The 21,303-nt window shown below is 56.8% G+C and overlaps 9 protein-coding genes across 9 annotated transcripts; 6 read left to right on the top strand and 3 right to left on the bottom strand.

The window, feature by feature from the left end:
- The first annotated feature begins 396 nt into the window (after positions 1 to 396).
- DL89DRAFT_264990 (flavo protein WrbA) lies at positions 397 to 1,108 on the top strand. Its single transcript, XM_040886468.1, has one exon. It carries the CDS (start codon positions 454 to 456, stop codon positions 1,060 to 1,062), a length of 609 nt encoding a protein of 202 aa, XP_040746134.1. The 5' UTR covers positions 397 to 453; the 3' UTR covers positions 1,063 to 1,108.
- A 515-nt stretch (positions 1,109 to 1,623) lies between these two features.
- Positions 1,624 to 2,136, top strand: DL89DRAFT_290624 (uncharacterized protein; the record flags this gene model as incomplete). The annotated part of the gene is made up of 1 exon (XM_040890101.1): positions 1,624 to 2,136. The coding sequence occupies one exon, from the start codon at positions 1,624 to 1,626 to the stop codon at positions 2,134 to 2,136; it is 513 nt and encodes a 170-aa protein (XP_040746133.1).
- An 846-nt stretch (positions 2,137 to 2,982) lies between these two features.
- Positions 2,983 to 4,047, top strand: DL89DRAFT_264989 (uncharacterized protein; the record flags this gene model as incomplete). The annotated part of the gene is made up of 1 exon (XM_040886467.1): positions 2,983 to 4,047. A coding segment is annotated over exon 1 (914 nt), but the record flags the coding sequence as incomplete, so codon positions are not given.
- Positions 4,048 to 4,813: 766 nt separating this feature from the next.
- On the top strand, positions 4,814 to 5,436 carry DL89DRAFT_264988 (uncharacterized protein). The gene is made up of 2 exons (XM_040886466.1): positions 4,814 to 4,927; positions 4,972 to 5,436. Exons 1-2 carry the CDS (start codon positions 4,828 to 4,830, stop codon positions 5,295 to 5,297), a joined length of 426 nt encoding a protein of 141 aa, XP_040746131.1. The 5' UTR covers positions 4,814 to 4,827; the 3' UTR covers positions 5,298 to 5,436.
- Positions 5,437 to 6,994: 1,558 nt separating this feature from the next.
- DL89DRAFT_264987 (MRP-L47-domain-containing protein) lies at positions 6,995 to 7,671 on the top strand. The gene has a single exon (XM_040886465.1). It carries the CDS (start codon positions 7,053 to 7,055, stop codon positions 7,533 to 7,535), a length of 483 nt encoding a protein of 160 aa, XP_040746130.1. The 5' UTR covers positions 6,995 to 7,052; the 3' UTR covers positions 7,536 to 7,671.
- DL89DRAFT_82840 (glucose-6-phosphate isomerase) lies at positions 7,609 to 9,970 on the bottom strand. Its single transcript, XM_040892123.1, has 2 exons — positions 8,898 to 9,970; positions 7,609 to 8,648 (listed from the first exon to the last, which is right to left on the bottom strand). Exons 1-2 carry the CDS (start codon positions 9,618 to 9,620, stop codon positions 7,680 to 7,682), a joined length of 1,692 nt encoding a protein of 563 aa, XP_040746129.1. The 5' UTR covers positions 9,621 to 9,970; the 3' UTR covers positions 7,609 to 7,679.
- Positions 9,971 to 10,138: 168 nt separating this feature from the next.
- DL89DRAFT_308505 (BRO1-domain-containing protein) lies at positions 10,139 to 14,161 on the bottom strand (the record flags this gene model as incomplete). Its single annotated transcript, XM_040890932.1, has 5 exons — positions 13,874 to 14,161; positions 12,637 to 13,660; positions 10,877 to 12,605; positions 10,522 to 10,832; positions 10,139 to 10,405 (listed from the first exon to the last, which is right to left on the bottom strand). The coding sequence occupies exons 1-5, from the start codon at positions 14,146 to 14,148 to the stop codon at positions 10,139 to 10,141; spliced, it is 3,606 nt and encodes a 1,201-aa protein (XP_040746128.1). The 5' UTR covers positions 14,149 to 14,161.
- Position 14,162: 1 nt separating this feature from the next.
- On the bottom strand, positions 14,163 to 16,128 carry DL89DRAFT_264984 (uncharacterized protein). The gene has a single exon (XM_040886464.1). It carries the CDS (start codon positions 16,045 to 16,047, stop codon positions 14,632 to 14,634), a length of 1,416 nt encoding a protein of 471 aa, XP_040746127.1. The 5' UTR covers positions 16,048 to 16,128; the 3' UTR covers positions 14,163 to 14,631.
- Positions 16,129 to 16,866: 738 nt separating this feature from the next.
- Positions 16,867 to 19,717, top strand: DL89DRAFT_290618 (uncharacterized protein; the record flags this gene model as incomplete). Its single annotated transcript, XM_040890100.1, has 3 exons — positions 16,867 to 17,012; positions 17,121 to 17,334; positions 17,378 to 19,717. The coding sequence occupies 3 exons, from the start codon at positions 16,867 to 16,869 to the stop codon at positions 19,715 to 19,717; spliced, it is 2,700 nt and encodes an 899-aa protein (XP_040746126.1).
- Positions 19,718 to 21,303: the final 1,586 nt, after the last annotated feature.

Here is a 21,303-nt window from a genome sequence, read left to right as displayed (position 1 = left end):
CTATCATGTCATGGAAATCAAAACGCCGACAGGAATCCGAACAAGAAACCCTGCCTAGGGCGGATACACCCACTCAGAGCCAGGTACCGAGCTGTGAGCTACGATGTCAGACTGTACATTTCACGAGCGAGAGAAACGCGACAGCGATGTGAATTGCCGCCTAATGCCCATGGTCCAGATCTGATCCCTTCACGCTTTGCTATGGACAGATCGACTCTGCAATCTACCGCACCACCGCCTGCATCGCTGTACTTTTGTCATCCAGTATCTGTAAGCACAATTCGTAATCCGAGCCGTTAGCATATTTGTAAGCCTCCCTCCCAGTCTCACGATAGTTGCTCTGTATAAATTGAGAACGGCCTGCCGCATATCCCCGCCAGCCACACACAACACTACCAGCAACTATATAATCGCAACCTACACTTACCACAGTACTGCCTCGCATAGTATATCATGGCCCGCCCCAAGGTCTTTGTCGTCTTCTACTCCACCTACGGACACGTCCACACCATTTCCAAGTCAATCAAGGAAGGACTGGAAAAGTCTGCGCAGGTCGATGTCGAGGTATATCAGTTCCCAGAGACCCTGTCCGAGAGCGTCCTCCAGAGCATGTATGCTCCACCCAAGCCCGACATCCCCGTCATCACCGTTGACAAGCTAGCCGAGGCCGATGGCTTCCTGTTCGGATTCCCAACCCGCTTCGGATCTGCTCCTGCCCAGGTCAAGGCGTTCTTTGACTCCACAGGCTCGCTGTGGGTCAAGGGCGCGCTCAGCGGCAAGCCTGCAGGAATGTTCTTCTCAACAGCCTCCCAGCACGGTGGCCAGGAAACCACCGCGTTCTCGTTCCTTCCCGTTCTCGCCCACCACGGAATGGTCTTTGTCCCCGCGCTCTCCACCAGCGCTGGCAACCCGGGTGTCGACCAAGTCGCAGGCGGATCGCCGTGGGGCGCAGGCACGGTTGCTGGCAGCGACGGCGCACGCCAGCCCACCGAGTACGACTTGGCAGCAGCCGTGGCACAGGGCGAGAGCTTTGCGAATATTGCCGCGAAGCTGTCGGCGTAAATGCCTCAACCAATCCTGCACGCATTTCTGCCTCAGAACAGACGCGGAGACACATTTTCTGCCAACTATTTTTGCCTAATGGAGTTTTCTCAATCCACTGCGATGCGCGGTATCTTTGGGTCCCCGGTGCCTATTCTTGCTCCGAACATTCCTGATGCCCCTCACCGGTGTTCCTCACAGTGGCTCACCAGGCCAGCTCCACACCTCAGTGAGCAGAGAACAGAATGACCTGCCACCACATGCACCGACTGCAGCAGATAGTGTCTTAGCATATTATCATGGAACGTCGGTGTATGCCAGCTGCCTATGTTTATCTGACACCACATATTGCATGGACTATGAGGAAAGACTGCCAGTAGATGCTGCTAGTTGATGTTGCCAGTAAGTGTTGCCTGCAGTGGTCCAAAAGTATATAAATCTCTCGACACCAGCCGTCCATTTCTACAAAATCCACCAACATACGCAATCCTAATCTGGGCACAGCCGCTCCAATATTCTCTGCTGTTCTCTACCACCTCTCCAGTTCTGCCTACCAGCACCTTCAACTAGCTACCACCTAATATGGTCAAGGTTTACTTCGTCTCTGCTGTGCTTGCCGTGGTTGTCCTGAATGCATCCGCCAACGCCGCTCCACTTGGTGGCACTAACACCAACGCATCTGCTGCAATCTTCTCTCGTCCGCCAGTCGCTCTCCCCTGGAGATTCAACGCCGATGTCTTTGGTCATCTGCCAAATGGTGTGAAGCACATTCTCTTGGCCAGGCCTGGCATTATCCGTCGTAATGACGATGGGAACATCACCGGCAACGATGATGACCATGCCAGTGGCAGCGATGATGACGATGCGAAACCTGTCCTATCAACTCAACCTGAGCCAGTCCCAGTAGCTCCCGCCGCTATCCACCGCTGCCCGCATCCCAAAGGGAATACCAAGGACAACAGTGGTCACGGCAACGTTACAGACGATAAACATGACAATATTGAGCGCCAGGGTGATGTCAGCGACGGTTATGTCAGTGAGGGTCATGTCAGCGACGGCAATAACGCAGGCAACGATACGGACAGCGGCAACTAGGTTGGCAAGTCTGGTTTTAGCCATGTCCAGATCACCAGCTCTTCGATATAGCTGGCTCACTTTTTGATTTTGAGAGATTTCAAAATGTGAATCTCGTTAAATGTTGGCATGAATGCTGCCTGGACGATTGCAACCACTCCTGCTATTGTCTGCAGCCCAGCCAGCACTGCTAACGAGGCTGACAGTTTCATCTGCTCACTATTGCAACTGCTGAAAGAAGCCCGTGGAATCTGCTAGCGACAAACATCATCCCTACCTGACACAGACCACCAAACATCATTCACCTTCGATCCTGGTATAGCAGTGAGCTGGTATCTGTGCTGCGGTTGAGATAGGCGGAGACTGTGCCCGGTACCTTCCCGATCCCTATCCCTACACATACTTCTCCGACTACCCTGGAGCCATTGACTACACAACTACAGCTTCCTTGGGTCGGTATGTCGTGACAACGTTCACGCCTACATATTCTGCCGACACATGCAGTGGTTTCTACAATGCCAAGTACAGTGGCAGCACGAGCCAGCGTGCTACTACAGCGACATACCTGAGCGTGAATCCGATTCTCCTTGTGGATGTTGCGTATACTGCTTTAGACGACTATATGCCTTGTCCGCAAGGGCTGCCAGACAGCCCGCGAGTTCCGTAGACAGAGGCGGAAATTGCTGCTCAGGCAGCGAAGATACGAGGCGGACTTTGTATTCCCGCAGCCGAGTTCTTGGCGGCAGCTGACAACCTTTGGTAACTATTGCGTAGTGCATGACGCATGCAGCCAGAGGGCTGCCGGCATTAGTTGCCACTAGTATAAATACCCTGATGCCTGTGCTGCCATACGCAAACGCAACACCAGCCGTTGCTCCGGATACTTTGGCTATTTGGCTTTTCTTCTTGATTCATTTCTTTAACCACTTTTAGCACTTTTTCACCATGGTTCAGCTGCCACTTGCTTCTAGCCTGCTTGCTGTGCTTGCTCTGCAGGCTCGCGCCAGTGCAGACAGCAGCTTCCCTACTTCTACCGAGCCCAGTGACATCGGTGTCGAGATGTCATCCTCGACGGAGCTCGGCGATATCAGCACCGACGAGTCACCCACTGCCGTGTACTCGCATCCACCCATCTTCTACCCCTGGGGATTTATGGCAGACGCCTCATACAACTTTAAGCTGGATCTTGCCAAAACCAAGAGCGACGGCGGAGCTGTAAACTACGGCATCGAGGTCGGTGGAGCGTGTGCTCAGTACACGCCTGAGCCACGCACTATTACCTACACTCGCTACGAATTCTCCGAGCCGTACTGGATGGCAAGGAGCGACGATGCTGGCGACGATGACCGCGACAATGACCGCGACAACGATGGCGACAATGATGGCTACGATAGTGATCATGGCGATCTGGACTCGTACTCGGCGCAAGTGTTCACTACAGTATTCACCCCGCGCTTCCCGCAGGTTGGATGCAGTGGTGTGTACAAGGCCGAGTACAGCGACAGCAACAGCCAGTATGAGAGCTCTGACGCGTATGCAAGCAAGTATCCCGATGAGCTACTCTTGGAGCCGCTGCTGGCACTCGGCGAAAATGGCTTCCTTGGCTCTCTTGACTGCGAGCTAGGCGCTTCAGCAACAGATTCCTTGGACGATATTGACAGCGATGTCGACTTTGATGAGGTTGATGTTGGTCAGTTCTTCTCAACCCTTGCGGCAGCAGCAGAGGGAGAGGCAACTATTGCCCATGCCAGCGACAATGGCAACGATGATGTCAATGGCAATGGCAGCGACGATTTTGCCGTCGCTACCGACAACTTCCGTGGCGGCAACGTGGTTGACGATGCAGACACTGACTATGACTGAGTCTGGCGGCATAGCCTGAGTATTATCTTTTATCCTTCTGTAAAAATCCCAAGAACATCGCTAAGCACACATGGTCGGTGTGTGAAATGTGTGCATGTGGCATTGGGATATTCTCAGCTTGGATGTGCTTACATTTGCTCTGGGCAAATGGCTTCTAGAATTCTAACCTAGTTCCGACAGCGCGCGCTGCCAAGACCGATAGCCACAAGCTCAGCCAGCAGTCCCCATTCAGCTAGTTAAATGGATATCGACATCCGCTGCACATGTGCTGACAGTGAGCTGCGGAAATTCGCATGAGCTGGTATCCCAAACCAGCTTGTGATACGGAGCGAGGGTCCCATTTTGGAAGAAATCAGTAGGTCGTTTCCGTTTTGCTGTCAGCCGAACGTTCTGTGCTGCGTTGCCAACAACCTGTCCCTACCAGTCTCCCAGTATGATGCCACCAGGACCAGGGGCACTCCTTGCGCCAAGCCATTCATACAGACTATAAAATGTGTGGGCTTGCGGTGCGGTTCTTAGCCCATCATCCACTTCAATTACTCACAAACCCCATGCAAACAATGCTCAAGCTAGGACTCGTCTCTGCTCTTCTCGCCGCAACAGCCATCCAAACGCATGCTCAAGAGAGCGCACATGCTGTCATTAGTGGTGTAGCTAGTGCCAGCAGAATTGGCGAACTTGGCGATATCGTGGAGAATGATAACGAAGTGTCGCTATCGTCTGGAGTTGATCGCGACGTGGGTTATATGATGGAATATCCACTGGGAGTCCTGGCTGATGCCCAGTACAAGCTCAACTTTGAGGTTGTCAAGACCAAGAGCGACGTCGGACCTGCCCGCTACAACGTCAATGTGGATGGCGCGTGTGCACAGTATACACCTGAGCCACATACTTATACATACTTCGTTCCTGAAGGTTACGCCTCCGGCTCTTATTATATGGGCAGTGGGTATCATAGCAACGATGGGGAATCGGATACGCGCTCCTGGATAGCCGTCACGGAAACCTACGCGCCTTATGCGCAAATTGCATGCAGCGGTGCTTACCAGGCAGACTATAGTGACAGCGTTACCCAGTATACTAAGACAGTCGAGTACGCAAGCCAATATCCAGGTGGGCTCTTCCGAGCACCGTTTACTGCATTCGAGGACAACCAACCCCCAGCTTGGTACCCGTGGTATTCACCAGGATACTATAGCGATAGATCAAGCAGTGACTACGATATTTCTAAACCCACGCCGACTGGATATGGGCCGACATCGTCTGCACCAGTGACTCCAACCCCTCCAGTCAATGAGAAGCACTTTGAATTCAGGTAGAATTTTTCTTTGTGGTGTCAGCATATAAGAAACTATCGAATAAATGAGGACATGGTTGCCTACTCGTCCATATATGTCTTGCCACATGTTTGTATGCTAGCACAAGTGAGATGTGGATGTGGCAGGGTGTGCTAGGACAGGCTTTTTTTTTTTAATAATAGATGACGTGTCAATTTTTGAGGAAATCAAAGGGGGTTTCTGCGTTGCTGTCAAATGAAAGTCAGCTCAACTATTTGCTGTCTTCATATAGTACCACCAGCGTGGGAATACCTGCAACAATATATTTAAACAAGTTATGTAATGCACGTATTCATAGGTAGCTGTCGAATTTTCATTTGTCTCAAAACTCGCCAACATCATGAAAACAGTGCTAGTGTTCAGTTTCGCCACTGCTCTTCTCGTTGTGATAACCCTCCACATGTACGTTTAGGAAGCAGTCGTTGTTAGCACTTTGGGTGCGTCTTCTGAAAACGACCAAGTAATATTTGATGCCCAGCACTATCCATGTGGAATTCTGGTTGATGCCCAATACAACATCAATGTGAACGGCGCGTGCGACAAATTTATTCCTGAGCCATGAACATACACTTATTTATACTTCAAAGCCTGCACATCGGATTCCTATTCTATGGACAGCGGGTACAGTAGCGACCAAAGGGAGTTGCGTGCTCGTTCCTGGGTGGCTTCTACACATACAGCTACATACAAACACTCGCATGTGAAATGCAATGGAGCATATTTGGCTGCATATAGCAACAGTACTAGCCACTACATGAAGCCAACCGAATACTCGAGCCATCCTGCATATTGAGCTTGTTGCTCAGGGGTTGGCTGCATTCGAGGATAACCCGGATCCGGCCAGCGGTAGTTGGTACGGTTCCGAGTCGCGTAGAGCTGAGTCAAGCGAGATGGATCACGATATTTCTGGGTTCACGCCAGCGAGTGAAGAATCGAGGACATCAGAGCTTGCGGCCATAGCACCTCCACTCGGTGTGGATGGGTATTCTGTAAGCGAAGATGAAGAAACTAAGGCGGTTCCAACATCTATTGCTGTTTGGGAGGTCCTTTATTGCCCTTTTGGTGTATTAGCCAATGGCGATTACAAGCTCAATATCGAACTAGTCAGGACCAAGGGCGATATCAGACCTGCTCACTACAACATCTACATGCACGGCATATGCACTGAATTCACACTGGAGCCCCACGAGTTTGTTGACGATATTGTCGTACCCTATTAGCCAGACTATTATTTCTTGGCAGCCGTGAGTAGCGGCGAAGAAGTAAACTGGCCAAAGTACACTTGGATACCATGTGTCTCTACAGGGCGCACAACTACGTGGATCTAGAAAGCGGCGGTGTGTATGAGGCTGTGTACAGCGACAGCATAAGCCAGCACACTAAGACAGTCGAGTTTGCGAGTCAGAAACCATTTCAACTTGCTCACTTCGCATATTCTGCTTTCGAGGATGACCAGTGGCCGGTAGCAATAATATGGCATTGAGTGAAACAGAGCTAGATACCGTCAAACCCACGCCAACTAGTGCTGATGCAACCCTGCCTGTGCCCGAGACGCCGACGCCCACACCTCATACCAACGAGGTACATGCCGAGCTCTGATAATTATGTGATCACTGGATCAGCAGCCAAGATAGCAGCTTCGTGCACAGGAATTCAGGATCAGTTTTTTCCTCTTGCTTATTGCATACAGCTTTTGCTCTCTTCAATTCAGTTATTCATTCTCCAAATTTCCAAAAAATGTTCAACCGTCTAGGTGCTCTCACAACACGCCGCGCAGGTGTTCGTCGCGGGCTGGAGGAGTTTTTCGAGAAGGGCCAACGGCTGCCCGTGAAGCAGGATCCGACGGGGCGTGCGTGGGCGGCGAGCGAGCTGCGGCAAAAGAGCTGGGAGGACCTGCAGAAGCTGTGGTATGTCGTGCTGAAGGAGCGCAATGTGCTGGCGAGCCAGGTGGAGGAGGCGGCGAGGCTGAAGATTCCGCCGCAGTTTTTCTCCAACAGGAGCCGGATCATAAAGTGCAAGAAGACGATGGCCAGGATCAAGACGGTGCTGAATGAACGCCGACTGGCATGGGAGAAGACCGAGCAGGCGAAGGAGGAGGCCGAGAGGCAGATGCGGATGAAGATCAGGGCCGCCAGGATCGGCGAGAAGAAGCCGGAGGCTGTTGCCGCGGAGACTGCTGCTGCCGCTGCCGAGAAGGCGCCGGAGCCAACAACGGTCTGACGCAGCATTGCAATCGTCTAGAGCAGGTTACAATAAATCGAGCTGTCTTGCACATATTGCCGATGTCTGTGCATGCTGGAAATGGATGGTTTCGGTGACTTGTTATTTGGACAAAGAGATAAACATAGAGCTAAGCAGCAGGGGTTACGCCCGGTTGGCCTTGTAGAAGTTGATCAGGCCGTTGGTGGACGAGTCGTGCGAGCTGACGTCGTCCTGGTTGGCGAGCTCGGACAGAATGGCCTTGGCCAGGCGCTTGCCCTCCTCGACGCCCTCCTGGGAGAAGGTGTTGACGAACCAGATGGCGCCCTGGGTGAAGATCTTGTGCTCGTACATGGCGATGAGGGCTCCAAGGGCGAAGGGATCGATGACCTTGTTGACGAGGATCGAGTTGGTGGGGCGGTTGCCCTTGAAGGACTTGTGCGGCACCAGGGCGTCAATCTCGGCCTGGCTGGTCAGCTTGCCCTCCTTGAGGATCTCGGCGCGGGCAACCTCCTGGGTCTTGCCGTTCATCAGAGCCTCGGGCTGCGCAAAGTAGTTGGACAGCAGGATGTCGTGGTGCACACCGCCACGGATCGGGTTCAGAGTGTGCGTGGGGGCAATGAAGTCGCACGGGATCAGCTTGGTGCCCTGGTGGATCAGCTGATAGAACGCGTGCTGGCCGTTGGTGCCGGGCTCGCCCCAAATGATCGGGCCGGTCTGGTAGTTCACCTCACGGCTGTCGCGTGACACAAACTTGCCGTTCGACTCCATGTCGCCCTGCTGGAAGTACGCCGAGAAGCGGTGCAGGTACTGGTCGTACGGCAGCAGCGCCTGGGTCTCGGCGCCGAAGAAGTTGTTGTACCAGATGCCGAGCAGACCCAGCAGCACCGGCAGGTTGTCCTCGAGGGGCGCCGTGCGGAAGTGACGGTCCATGGCGTGGCCACCCTCAAGCAGGGCGTGGAAGTTGTCGAAGCCAATGAAGATGGCGATCGACAGGCCGATGGCCGACCACAGGGAGTAGCGCCCGCCGACCCAGTCCCAGAACTGGAACATGTTCTTCGCGTCAATGCCAAAGGCGGTGACGCCCTCGGTGTTGGTTGACAGAGCAACAAAGTGCTTGGCGACATGGGCCTCCTAAATATTGGGGTAGCAAATTGCGTGTCATCAGTAAATCGTTCTAGGAAGCGTGCGTGTGGAGCGGTGCCCAGTGTCTCGCAGCAGCAACACGCCTTCTGTGAAGAGCATGATTGCCTGTCCCTCTGCCCCACCGGACAAATTGGCCCAATGCGGTGGGCTGAGGATTGGGGGACAGAAAAAAACAGGAATGGTCCGGCAGGCGGATATTGAAACAGAGCGCCTGCGAGATAATGCAGTAGTACTTACGTCCTTGGCGGTGGCCAGGAACCAGTCCTTGGCCGACTGGGCGTTGGTCAGGGTCTCCTGCGTGGTGAAGGTCTTGGACGCAATGATGAACAAGGTCCTGGCCGGGTCCAGGTTCTTGACCGCCTCGGCCATATGCGTGCCGTCGACGTTGCTCACAAAGTGGACGTTCAGCCCAGGCTGGCTAAACTTCTTCAGGGCCTCGGTCACCATCACGGGTCCCAGATCAGAGCCGCCAATGCCGACGTTGACGACATCGGTAATGCGCTCGCCAGTGTATCCCTTCCAGGCGCCGGAGCGGATCTGCTCCGAAAACTCCTTCATGTGCTCCAGCACCGCGTTGACTTCGGGCATCACGTCCTTGCCGGACTCGTAGATCGGCTCGTTGCCGACGTTGCGCAGCGCAACGTGCAGAACCGCACGGTCCTCAGTCACGTTGATGTGCTTGCCCGTGAACATCTCCTCGCGGTACTCCTCCAGCTTGGCGTCCTTGGCCAGATCAAGCAGGAGCTGGAACGTCTTGTCGTCGACGCGGTTCTTGGAGAAGTCGACCAGCAGCTCGGTCGAGTGCTTGCCGTCGAGCGACGACAGCTTCAGCGTGCGGGAGTACTTGGAGAAGCGCGATGCGTCGGACTTGAACAGCTGGCGCATGTCGATGTCCTTGCCGGCCGCATCGTAGTAGGCCTGGAGCTGCTTGTAGGCGTTCAGTTCGGTGGCGAGAACCATGGTCAAAGAATGTATGCTAAAGCCTTTAATAGGAAAAAGAGAAAGAGAGAAAAACTAGTTGAGAACAGAGAAGTTGGAGCACAAATGCAGCGGCGTGTGCGGGCACAGCAGCTTATATACCAGCAACCATGGCGCTTTTGCTGTTGGAGTGGGGGATGGAGAAAAGCGTCTCCTCCCCCACTCCTGGAAACGCACTCTCGCACTGACTAAGCCGCAGGCGGCTGCTTTTCTTGAGATCCCCTTGGCCGGCACATTCTTTGCCAATTGGTGCACAGCGCGCGCCAGAGCCTACACGTCTGTGCTCATATCGAGGCGCCATCACCAGGTCCGCAAAGCGCCGAGTCTGCTCCAAGGTGGGACGATTGTCTTTCCACGGGAGCAGCCGCTGCTGCTACCAGAAATGGCATCTAGCCCGCTCGCGCATTCACGCGGGAGCGCCGATAGCCGCAATGAGGATTAGAAATATGCGGTCAAAGCATGGTATAAAGATAGTGGAAGATTATTAATGTGAAAACTCGCTAGTCCATCAGCGATCCACCAACGTTGCCGCCGTAGCCATGCGAGTACTGGGGCTGCTGCTGCTGCTGGAACTGTGGTTGCTGTGCATAACCAGACTGGACGGGCTGGACTGGCTGCGCCTGTGGGACTGGCCCTCCAATGACGGCGGCGGTCGGCGGTGCTGAGTAAGCGTACGGGTTATATGCCGGCTGCTGCGGTGGCTGCTGCTGTTCTGTTGCTGCTGCTGCACCGGTCCCTGGTACTGCTGGTGCTGGTGCGGGGGCTGGCTGTATTGCTGGTGAATCGGCGGCTGGCTATACTGCTGCGGGGCGGTCTGGATAGGCACAGAGTATGGCATGTTGGTGGAGGCCACTGGTGGCGGAGCCGCGCTCATGTTGCCTACCGATGCCGGGTGGTGATAGTACTGCTGCTGTGGCTGCTGCTGCTGCTGTGGCTGCTGCTGCTGCTGCTGGACATACTGCGGCTGGGTGACGCTTGCCACGGTGCTGTTGTAGCTGGTGGGCTGGCTGGGCGGCGGTGCAAACGGCGGCGGCGCATATCCGCCAGCTTGTGCCTGCGACACATACACTGGCTGCTGCTGTTGGTGCTGGTGATGGTGCGTAGCCTGTGGTGCCGGTGCATAGGAGCTCGATGAGGCCGGCGCATGTGTGGTCCCGTAGCCAGTGGTAATGCCCGAGTACACGTCGTTGGTGGCTAGGGAACAGGAGCAGGTGGGGCTGCCGCATGGGCGCCGTAACCGCCGTAGCCTGGCTGGAAGTTCGGGTCCGCCGGGTTGGTCCGCCGCTTGTTCTCCATTGACTGGCGGGATGCCGCGGAGGTGTAAGGGTCAGCCGCAGGCGCCTGTGCGAGGGCATATTGGTGCGGAGCCATGCTTGTCACATATTGCTGCTGCTGAGGTGGCGGAGGCTGGTATCCTTGAGTAGCAACGGGCGGCGGCGCGGATGCCTGGGCTGCGACTGGAGGCGGTGCGTACTGCTGAGGCGGCGGCTGATACTGAGGCTGCGGCTGCTGTTGCGCCTGGTGGGCATGCACATGCACAGGCGGCTGGTGGTATTCGTGGGCCACGGGCTGCTGCTGCTGCTGAGGTTGGCTGTACGTCTGGTACATTTGTTGCTGCTGCTGCTGCTGCGGCGGCGGCTGATATATTGGCTGCTGTGGCGACGAGTGGACAACCGGCTGCGGCTGTGGTGGCTGGTATCTTTGCTGTTGCGGAGACTGGTCAACCAACGGCTGCTGGTACTGCAGCTGATGTTGCTGGGGCGGGACATTGGCCCTCTGTGCATTCAGCGTCATTTGGGCTGCCTGGTCCGCCAGGTGGTCAACCTCAAACGTCCGGTTATTCTGCGGCACCTGCGCATACGCCTGGGCAGCTGGTGCTGGTGGCGGTGCATACTGATTCAGCCTCTCTCTCAGCGCGGCCTGCTCCCGCGCCGCCTTCTCCTGCCTGGCCCGCTTCACCAGCTGCTCGCGCTGGCTCGCCCGGCCCTCAATGTACTCGAGGAGATCCTTGTGCGGGCGCTCCAGGATACTGTACATGTTCTTGTAGTACTCTGCGCCGCTGTTCATTCCCTGGGCGACGATCTTGTACGTTTGCACGGCCTCCAGCAGCTGTGCCTCCACAGTGGCCTTGCGCTGCTCGGCCAGATCCCACTTCTCCTGCACACGCCGGGCCTCAGGCGACTCCATCATGGTGCGGAACTCATCGGAAAGCCGCTTGACCAGCTGCTGTTGGCGCGTCATCGTCGACTGCAACCGCTGAGTGTAGGCGTCAAACTTTTGCAGCTCGCGGTTGAACAGCTGCTGCAGCTCCTTGCCGCTGGCAGACTTCATCAGTGTGCCGGCAATGTCATCGTCCTTGACAACACTCTTCAGGTCCCGCAGCGTCGTGTGTCGCTGCTTCTTGACCTCATCGAGCTGCTCCAGCGTGTCCTGTACGGTCTGCACGTGGCCCGACAGCCCCACAGGCTGGCTCTGGCCAACGTCCAGCAGAGTCTCGCCGCCGTCCGCCCTGGCCGCCCCGCCAAAGTCGATGTCCTTGAGCTGCTCTAAGAGGGCGCTGGTGACGCCCTCGGCACCATTCTGCAGCGTGGGCAGCCAGGGTGCAACCAGTTGGCGGTACTTGTCAAAGATCGTGCGGTCCATAGCGGTGCCGTTCTCGAACGACCTGCGCTGTTCCAGCAGAACGTCCCGGAAGAACTGCGACGCTACTACCGATGGCTTGTAGCCAGCAAAGGCTGGGTCAGCCGAGTACTCGGCAAGAACCTGGTCGCTGGCCTGCTGCTCCTGGTCCAGCATCTGGCCCAGCTCGGTGATTCTGTCCTTGACGCGTGCGCGCTGGGCATCTAGTGTCGCCCGCACCTCGGTTAGCGGAGCCGTGCGCTCCTGGATGCTCACGCCCTGAGCCAAATCACGCACATCAGCGCTGGGCTCGGCCAGCTCGGCGATGAAGCCGCCAGAGCCAGACCGCTTGTTGCCAGGGGTGGTGGCTGCCAGGTACCGCTTGAACCGGTAGAGGAATGTCGGGCATCTGCATGAACGCCAGCGCGGCCTGCAGCTCGCCGTCGGCCAGATTCACCTTGTCGTCCTCGGTCCGGATCAGCTTGGCCTTCTCCTCGCTGTACATGCTGGAGCTCTCGTGCACGGACATTGGGATCAGGCGCTCAAACAGATCAGGCCCGACAATCCGCCGGAGGTCGTCGGGCGAATACATGCTGTCAATCTTCATCGGCGCCACCACATTGGCGCCCTCAACTGCCGGTAGCGCAGCAAACGACGGAATGGACTCGTTGTACACCATGTCGTTGTCGCGGTTCATCTGCTTCAGCTCATCAGCGGCCTTGGTGCTCATGCTCTTGATAGCCTCAGCCAGACCCTGCGCCGAGCCCGTGTTGAGGTCGTCTGTCAAAGCCTGCGTGGCAAAGAAGCTGTCAGAAAACTCGCCTACAAGCCGTGTCGCCTCGCGCAGCAAGGTCTCGGCCTGCAGGAGCCTGGCAATGGCCATGCCGTGCTTGCCCTTGGCGTCGTTTGCCCGCCCCTCGTGGTACTGCACATATGCCATATAGTACTTCAGTTTGGTCTCTGCCAGCTGCTGCCACCCGCGCGGCAGCTGGTGGCTATCCATCGCCGGGCGCAGGCTGTCGCACAGCGTTGCATAAGCCAGCACCGCCTGCTGCGCCAGCTTGGACAATGTCGCATCCTTCTTGCCGTCGAGCCGGGCCTTCTCCACCACGCACTCTTGCGACTGCGCATGCATTGCATTGCACAGTGCATTGACCGACTCTTGCTGCAGGTCCAGCGAAGGAGCGTGCAGAAAGTTCTCGCTGATGTAGTGGAACCGGTCAGCAGCGATCTGGAAGTACGTGCACGCCAGAACCAGTGACTCGGATTCGGGGTCGACGGCTGCGTCAGAGTAGAGGGTTGCGGCATGCATACCCACGGCCGCACCCAGGTTGAACAGAACACTGGCCTTCTCGAACGCCAGCGAGTGCTGCAGTGTGGTTTCATGCGTGAATGGGTCTGTCCTAGTTGTTGAGAGAAATCCGGAAAGCGGGAGGTGAGCAGAATATGCAAGCTTTGCATCCGGTGCTGGTCCACATGATTAAACAGGAGACAAAACCCTCAGATATAGTCCCGCCGCCATTGTCATCCTTGGTGCTCCAGGGAATGCGCCGGTTAGACTACACAGCGGTTATGACAATGCCAAGGAGCAGGAGCCGCTTTTTTTATCCACTTACCACTTGAACGCGACTTTGACGCCCTGCTCGTTCACCGGGAACCGCGGCTCCAGCGTCTCCAGATGCGTGTAATACCGGTAGATGAGGTCCCTGCCAGTGTTGTCGGGCCCTGCGCCGCGCATGTCCTGGCGCATACGCTGCAGCCGGTTGCAGTCCTCGCTATACGCCTCCGGGTCCTCCTGGTACTGGGTGCTAATGTACCGCTTTAGTGCTCGCGCCCAGTCGACTTCGCTGGTCTGCTTGAACGGAATAGCAATACACGGCGGACGGTCCATTTGAAGGGCTCTGTACGATTTTTTTTAAAATTGCTGAAGGTGAAGAATAAAAGAAGCTGGTGTGGAGAAGAAGGAGACAGGGTATTTAAAAAATGCCAGCGAGACAAGCGAGCCTTTACCTGCCCTCCACACGTCAGCAGGCCCTGCCTGAGAGCATGATTTCCCTCCTTTTCTGGCCACCCACTCTTGGCGAGCTCACTAGACTGCAGCGGGATGAGGGGTGCTGGCCGTTTCCGTATTCCCAAGTTGCGCATTCCGCGTTCGTGGTTGGCCTTGACATGCACCAGACCCGAGTCACGCACAGAGGCTACATGGAGCATGTGCAGCAGCTGAACAAAGACGTTTTTAATGTAGGGCAGAGGAGAAGAAAAAGGAGGGCTAGTGGAAGGAGGTAAGGGGAGGGGAGGGCTGGAGAAGCCGAGACATGGGACGCCCAGTGTGCAGATGCGCTCAGACGAAGGCGCAGGGATTACAACACGCATATCACATCATGGACGCTGCCGCCACATCCTCAGCAATGCTCGAAGAAACCGGCGCATTCGAGGCACCCGCTGCATTCCCAATGGCGCCCTCCATGTGTGGGGGTACCATGCTGTGGGCCGCCGCCATAGCCGCCACCGCTGGATTGAACATGCTGTCGCTCATCTGCGCTCCAGATACCATTGGCATCGGGCCGGCAAAACTGACAGCAGCAGCCGCAGCAGGGTTGCCCATGTTGCGCATGGCCTGCATGCTCTCCTGCCGCTGCCGCAGCATCATCAGCTGTTGCTGGACAGCTGCACTCTGCGCTCCGCTGTTGCCGCTGCCAGCTGCTATCATCTGTTGTGTTTGTTGCCAGCTGCCCGCCTGCTGCTGTTGAAACTGCTGCTGCTGCTGGGCTGCAAGTGCCGCCGAATCCTGCTGCGAGTCCTGCAATCCCTGGGCAGGTGGTACCGACTGCGCACCTGTCCGCCCTGTCGCCTCGCTGGGCTTGTCCTCCAGCAGCTCGTACAGGATCAGAAACTCCTTCTTCACCTTCTGCCACAGGTTCGTGTCAAAGAAGACAAACACGCCCTGCTCGCCCCGCGGTGTCTGCGCCGTCGGCCGCGAATCGGCATCCTTTGTCAACCACAGCCGCAGCTCCTTGTGATACCGCCACTGTCGCCGGTACAGCTCGTCGGCCGCTGCCAGCTGCAGCTCGCTACGTGGTACTGTGTAGAACACATAGAACAGTGTCTCGTCTTGCAGCGAAGGGATCTTGCTCACTACTGGCGGCGGCTGGTGCTGGTTATAGCACGCTGGCAGCTTGAAGTCGGGCTCGATCAACCCGTATGTCTGGCTCTGGTCGGCCCACGGCGAGCCAAACGTCGGGTACAGCGGTCCCGCTGACGGCAATGGCAGCCCAAACTTGGACGTATCAAAGCCGTAGTCGTTTGTTGTCAGCATGCCTACCATCCCATACCGATCTGTCGCATCTATGCTGCCTGCCTTACTGCTGCCGACCGGTGGCCGCTCGCCGCCCATCGCCTGCTGGTCGCCCACAGCGCCTGCTGGTACCGAATCGCCGGCATTGGCCGCGCTGGGCTCATGTTCTGCAGACTCTGCTAATGACGGGAAGTCACTCGAGCTCAAGTTGGGCTTGGGCGAGAACTCTGTTTGCCTGTCGCCGCCCCGGGCAGCTGCAATCGCCCGGTACAGCTGTTGTTGTTGCTGCTGCTGCTGGGCCGCCATCGCCGCTGATAAGCCCGGTGGACTTCCTAATGACGGGAACTCGGACATATTTGGCCGTGACTGTTGCTGCTGCTGCTGCTGCAGGTACGCTTGTTGCTGCTGTTGCTGTTGTTGCGCGAAATTCTGAGCCTGGAACCCACCAAACGTATTGGCTACGTTGCTTATCGAGTTTGACCGCTCGTAGCCCATCGAGGCTCGTGTCGGTCCAGGGGTGCCCGCTGCCGCATTCCACGCATCTAGATTGGCCAGCTTTGCAATGAGAAACCCACATATGCCTTTTTCTACACGGTTGAAATCGAGGCCGGCTGAATCGCTTTACCTGTTCGTCCGTTCATTTGGCCGTCTTTTGTAGTCGCTTTCTCTTTTTGATGTGGTGGGAGGAGTAGTGAGTCCTGAATTCAACCGAATCGTCCAATTCAACAAATGCAGAAACGAAGGAACTGGCGTGGACAGGCAGGAAAATTCTTCAGCCAAAAGTGCCAGGGGTGCAGGCGGCCACAGCAGCTCGAACAATAGCCCAGAGTCGACAAGGGCGGCAGGCGAACTGGGCCACATGCACGTGACGTGGCCAGCAGAAACTCGGGAAATCGGCAAAGTCCCGCGATTTCGCCAGCATTTTACGGGGTCCGCCCGGCTTGTCTAGCATGGATCCCCCAATGCGCAAGCCGCGGAATGCGCACCCACCTAAAAGTGCCCATTCAAGCCCCTCTCGCACCCGCCTTTTGCCTAGGTGCGGTTTGCACCTCAGCGGCGACTCCAGGTGCATGGATTAAAAACAGAGCTGTTTACGCGTACACGCGACTCGGATAGATCAGAGCGGGGTGTGATTTAACTGGCGGGAACCAGTGAAAAGTTTGGCGGGTAGGCCCGGTCCACAGCACCCAGTACTAGGCTGGCGAATTTTTATATTCGCCCTCGCCTTTGTGTTTCTTTATTTTTCCGGCCTTCGCATTCATATTTCTCGCAGTGTCAATAGGGAGCAGGGACCTTGAATGTACTAGCACCAATATGGAGGGTACTGCGACTAGTCAGCCAGCCAAGCAGTTGCAGGTGGAGAACCTTGCGGACCATGACCTAAAGCACTTTATCCGGTTTGCCGACCCGCTCTTCAAGGACATCGTGTACTGGATCAACCCGGTATACGGGCCAGCCGAGTGTCAGCGGGTATGTATCCAGGGCAGCATTCGCATTCGAAATGAGCGCCAGCAGAAACACTAACAACATGGATATATTGGTAGATTGCGCAGCTGCTCGACAGCAAGGGCGCCAAAGCCGGCACTTCTGCGACAGTCCGAGTCGGCCAGCGCCAAAATAAACGGCATTCTGGTACGCGCGTGCCCGCAGATGATCAACCACGTTGCGCGCTTCTACATGCCACGTCCGTCGCCGCAGACCGAGGAGAGCGTGCTGCGTGTAACGCATATAGTTAGCCCCGACACGCACTTTGCCGAGTACACGCTAGCTGTCAGCGCTGGCGTACGCGTGGTCACCAGCAAGTGGGTGGATCCGTTGTGCGCAGTCAGGCGCTGTGTATCAGGAGAAGTACTACTCGGCGTCGGCAAAACGCATATTCTCGGGCATGGTGGTCGTAGCCACGCAAGTGCCTGCGCTAGACAAGGAGGAGATCCTGGGCACTGTCATGGCCCTGGGCGGCCAGTATCGCCAAAAGATGATGCCTGACGTCACCCACGTCCTGATGATCAAGGATACCGGCCCCAAGTACGAGTATATCACCAAGCATCCGCAGCTCGGCATCAAGCCGATTCTGGTGCATTGGCTCAACGAGACCATGAACATGGTGCAGTCGGTGCCGCAGGACCCGTACCTGTTCCCGAACCCGCCGATGCTGGCCGGCCACGTCATGCGGGACCAGGGACAAGCGCAGAACAGCGACATTGCAGTGCCCGCAGGCAACACACAGACCGCCAATGCATATGAGCTGCCCAAGCCGGCCACGCAGTTCCTGAAGGGGTATTTTGTCGCTGTTGACTCGCAGCTTCGGTCGATGCTCAGCCGGGGAGCCATCGAGCAGCTGAACCAGCGCCTCTCGGAAGCAGGTGCAGTCAGCGCACAGGTGGGAGGTGAAGAGGACCCGGATTCGCTGTCATACGACTGGAAGGCTGTCGATGTCCTGATCTGCCACAACCGGTCAGGCTACGACTACTCGAAGGCATCCCGCCTGGGCAAGGTAGTGGGGTCATTTGTATGGCTCTACCACCTGTTTTTTACCGAGAAACTAGTGCCGCCTACCAAGCGCCTGCTTCACTATCCGGTACCCGACACCGCCGCCCGCGGGATGGCCGGCTTGGTCATCACCACCAGCCACTACACCGGAGCGTCCAAGGAGTACCTGAAGAAGCTGATTCTGGCCATGGGCGCCGAGTACACGCCCAACATGACCCGCCGCAACACACACCTGATCACAGCCATGCCCGAGGGCCTAAAGTACGCACGGGCCATGGACTGGGATATCCACATTGTCAACCACATCTGGCTCGAGCAGAGCTTCCAGCGGTGGAAGGCGCTGAGCGTCAGCCATGCCAGCTTCACGTATTTTCCCAATCTACCCATCCTCAACTCCATGGTCGGCAGCACCGAGGTCAATGTCAGCAAGCTGCCCAGGTGGGTCGATGCGCCGGCCGGCGACAGCGTTGCCGAATCATCTGACCTCGATATTCTCAGCGACAGCGAGCTCGACTCGGAGGTGCACGTGGACGCAAGATCAGTGCCTGGCGACGCCAGCAGCTCGGCTGTGCGCACTGACCAGGGCCACGTCTACCCAGAGCCCAACGACGACAATGACGATGCTGTGGTGGCCAATGGGGATAATAGCGAGGATGACGACGACAGCAATGGCATCCCCGAGTCGTCAGATGAGCTTGATGCAAACGGCACCAAGGACAGGCAGGCGGAATCCGACACATTGGTCGTGGGCAAAGTACGGCACTCGTCGCGGCGAGCGGCGATGGCGGCGTCCAAGAACCTGGGCCAGATGATGAAGGCAGCCAATATATTCGAGACCGAAATGAAGCGCGAAAAGTCGTACCGCCGCTCGGCCAAGCGCACACTGGCATCGGAGGCTGCGAATGGCGAGTCGGGCTCGCAGACCGACGGAGCAAAGCGCGCGCGCACCACGACCCACCGCCAAAAGCAGATCGTCCGCATAATGTTCACGCAGGTGCGGCCCAGCCCGGCCGAGCAGCAGCGCATTATCGCCATGGGCGGCGAGATTGTCGACAGCACCGAGCTAGCCACCCACCTGGTGGCAAAGAAGGTCGGCAAGACAGCCAAGATGCTGGAAGCCGTTGCCAGCGGCAGCATTGCCATTGTCGGCCGCGAGTGGATGGACGACTCGCTGGAGCGTGGCCGCTGGATCCCTGTTGGGCCCACCGCTGACAAGGGTTGCGAGTACGGCGAGACGGAGAAGTACCAGCTGGTCGACGAGGCCGCCGAAGCCAGGTGGAACTTCGTGCTGCGCGACTCGCTGCAGCGTGCACACAAGCACCGCATGTTCGATGGAGTCACAATATTCATCACGCCGCACACAGTGCCGGCAGTAAATGTGCTGCGCCCGCTGATTGAGCGCGCTGGCGGCCAAGCGGTCGAGAGGCTGACCAAGGCGCAGCTGAAGACGCTTATTAACCAGTCGATCCACATTAGCAAGAGCAAGAAGGAGGACGACGAGCGGATCCCGCCCCTGCTCGTTATTTCGTGCTCCGAGGACAAAGACATGTGGGCGCAGTTTGAGCTGTCAAAGGAAAAGCGAATGCCCATCTACGGCAGCGAGGTCCTGCTTGTTGGCTTGTTGCGCCAGCGCCTGCTCAGGTCTAGCACAGAATTCCTATGCCGAGGCAGATGAAGAACAAGGCCACCACCTGGGCCACAGCAATAAAGACCCATGTGAATCCCCTCTTTCTTGCCTGCAATGTCCGGTGTTGCTGCAGCAGCAGGCGACCCGTGACCTGTATAGACGAGTGGCCTGTGCTTTTTTCTATTCTGCGAGCGGCAAAGGAAAAATGTGCCCTGTGCGCAGCCGCATTGCTGTTCAGCTTTCAAGACCGTGCCCGGCCAATTTTTTTTCGAAACCGCAAACCCGGCCCAGTGAAGGCATTCAGGCATGCAGTGCTGAGCGAGAGGCGGGTTTTCCCCGAGTTCCGTATGAGAAATCTCGACGGCGCCCCAGAAAAACAATACCGGGCTTTTGGCTGGCACGCGAACTACCAGGTCCCAGTAGCAACGTGTGAGGGGAATACTATTCCATTCGCCTGAGGGCACTACAGAAGCGCTAACCTTGTGCGGAGGCCCGCTTCATTTCCACCAGTGACCGCGGGCCAGTGAGAGAGCATCGCGAATCGGGCCACCGGATGGTGTCATGAGAAAAAAATCCAAAAACACCTTTTCTCCGAGCAGAAAAAAACAAAAACTTTGAAAGGCGCGCTGTGCGGTGAATCTCGCTTGTCGCTAATCCTCCACACAGGCTGGACAAATGGCCCGTGCGAACCAAGTCAAGAGGGCGGCGGGGACACTGGCATTATTTCGGCCAAACCAACAACTACTTTCTGTGATAGGCGATGTTTCCCTATGGAAGGACTGGAGTGATAGTAATTAGTCAGGATCCTTCTCTCCCACACAAACAACGACGCCGTGCCAGGTCGGCGAGCAAGTATAAATGCCGACAGACCCGCCCAGTTGGCAGGGCAGCAAAAGTCCCTAAGCACTGGCATTTTTTTCTTCCTACATTTATATTTCTTCGCAACACAATATTTACTCCTCCTGCCACATAATCTCCTGTACTACATATACAATGGCTCAGCAACTTCCATTCGAGCTCATGCTGGCCATCTGCCGGCAGTTCCAGCCCTGCCCCTGCACACAGACGTCGCTGGGGTGTACCGGCAACCACGCACCGGCGGCATTCGCCAGCCCAGCACTATCGGCATTGCGGCAAACCTCGCGTGCATGGCGATTTGCGGCGCTCCACCAGGGCCTCTCGGAGCTGGTGACCAGCAACCGGTGGATGCGGCGGCCGCACACAGACCGTCTGGCGACCATCGCCAAGCACTACTCGCAGTTCACACGGCGGCTGATCTTCCGGTCGTCAGATTTCTACCAGAGCGGGCCGCGACGCAGCACCGACGGAGACCTGGCCAGCGAGCTGGAGACAATCCTGGCCATGCAGTGGGGCAGCCTGGACTCGCTGATTGTCGAGTGGTTCAGCGGAACACGGGACGACCACCAGCGCATTGCGCAGATTGTGCGGCGATATGCACCAAACGTCGGGGAGCTGTATGTGCGCGATAAGGCCATGACTGTCGGCGACATGATGCCGCTGGTGTGGGGGCAGCAGAAGGGCGGGCGGTGCGCGCGCATCGGCCGCCTGGCCATCTGCCCGTACGGCTACGACCAGCAGTGGGCGCAGCTGCTGCCGGCCGAGTCCGGCGCCGC

This window comes from Linderina pennispora (assembly GCF_002104995.1).
Source record: "Linderina pennispora strain ATCC 12442 chromosome Unknown DL89scaffold_2, whole genome shotgun sequence".
In the NCBI taxonomy this organism is placed as follows: Eukaryota; Fungi; Kickxellomycota; class Kickxellomycetes; order Kickxellales; family Kickxellaceae; genus Linderina; species Linderina pennispora.
This window is presented reverse-complemented; position numbering and strand designations above follow the sequence as displayed.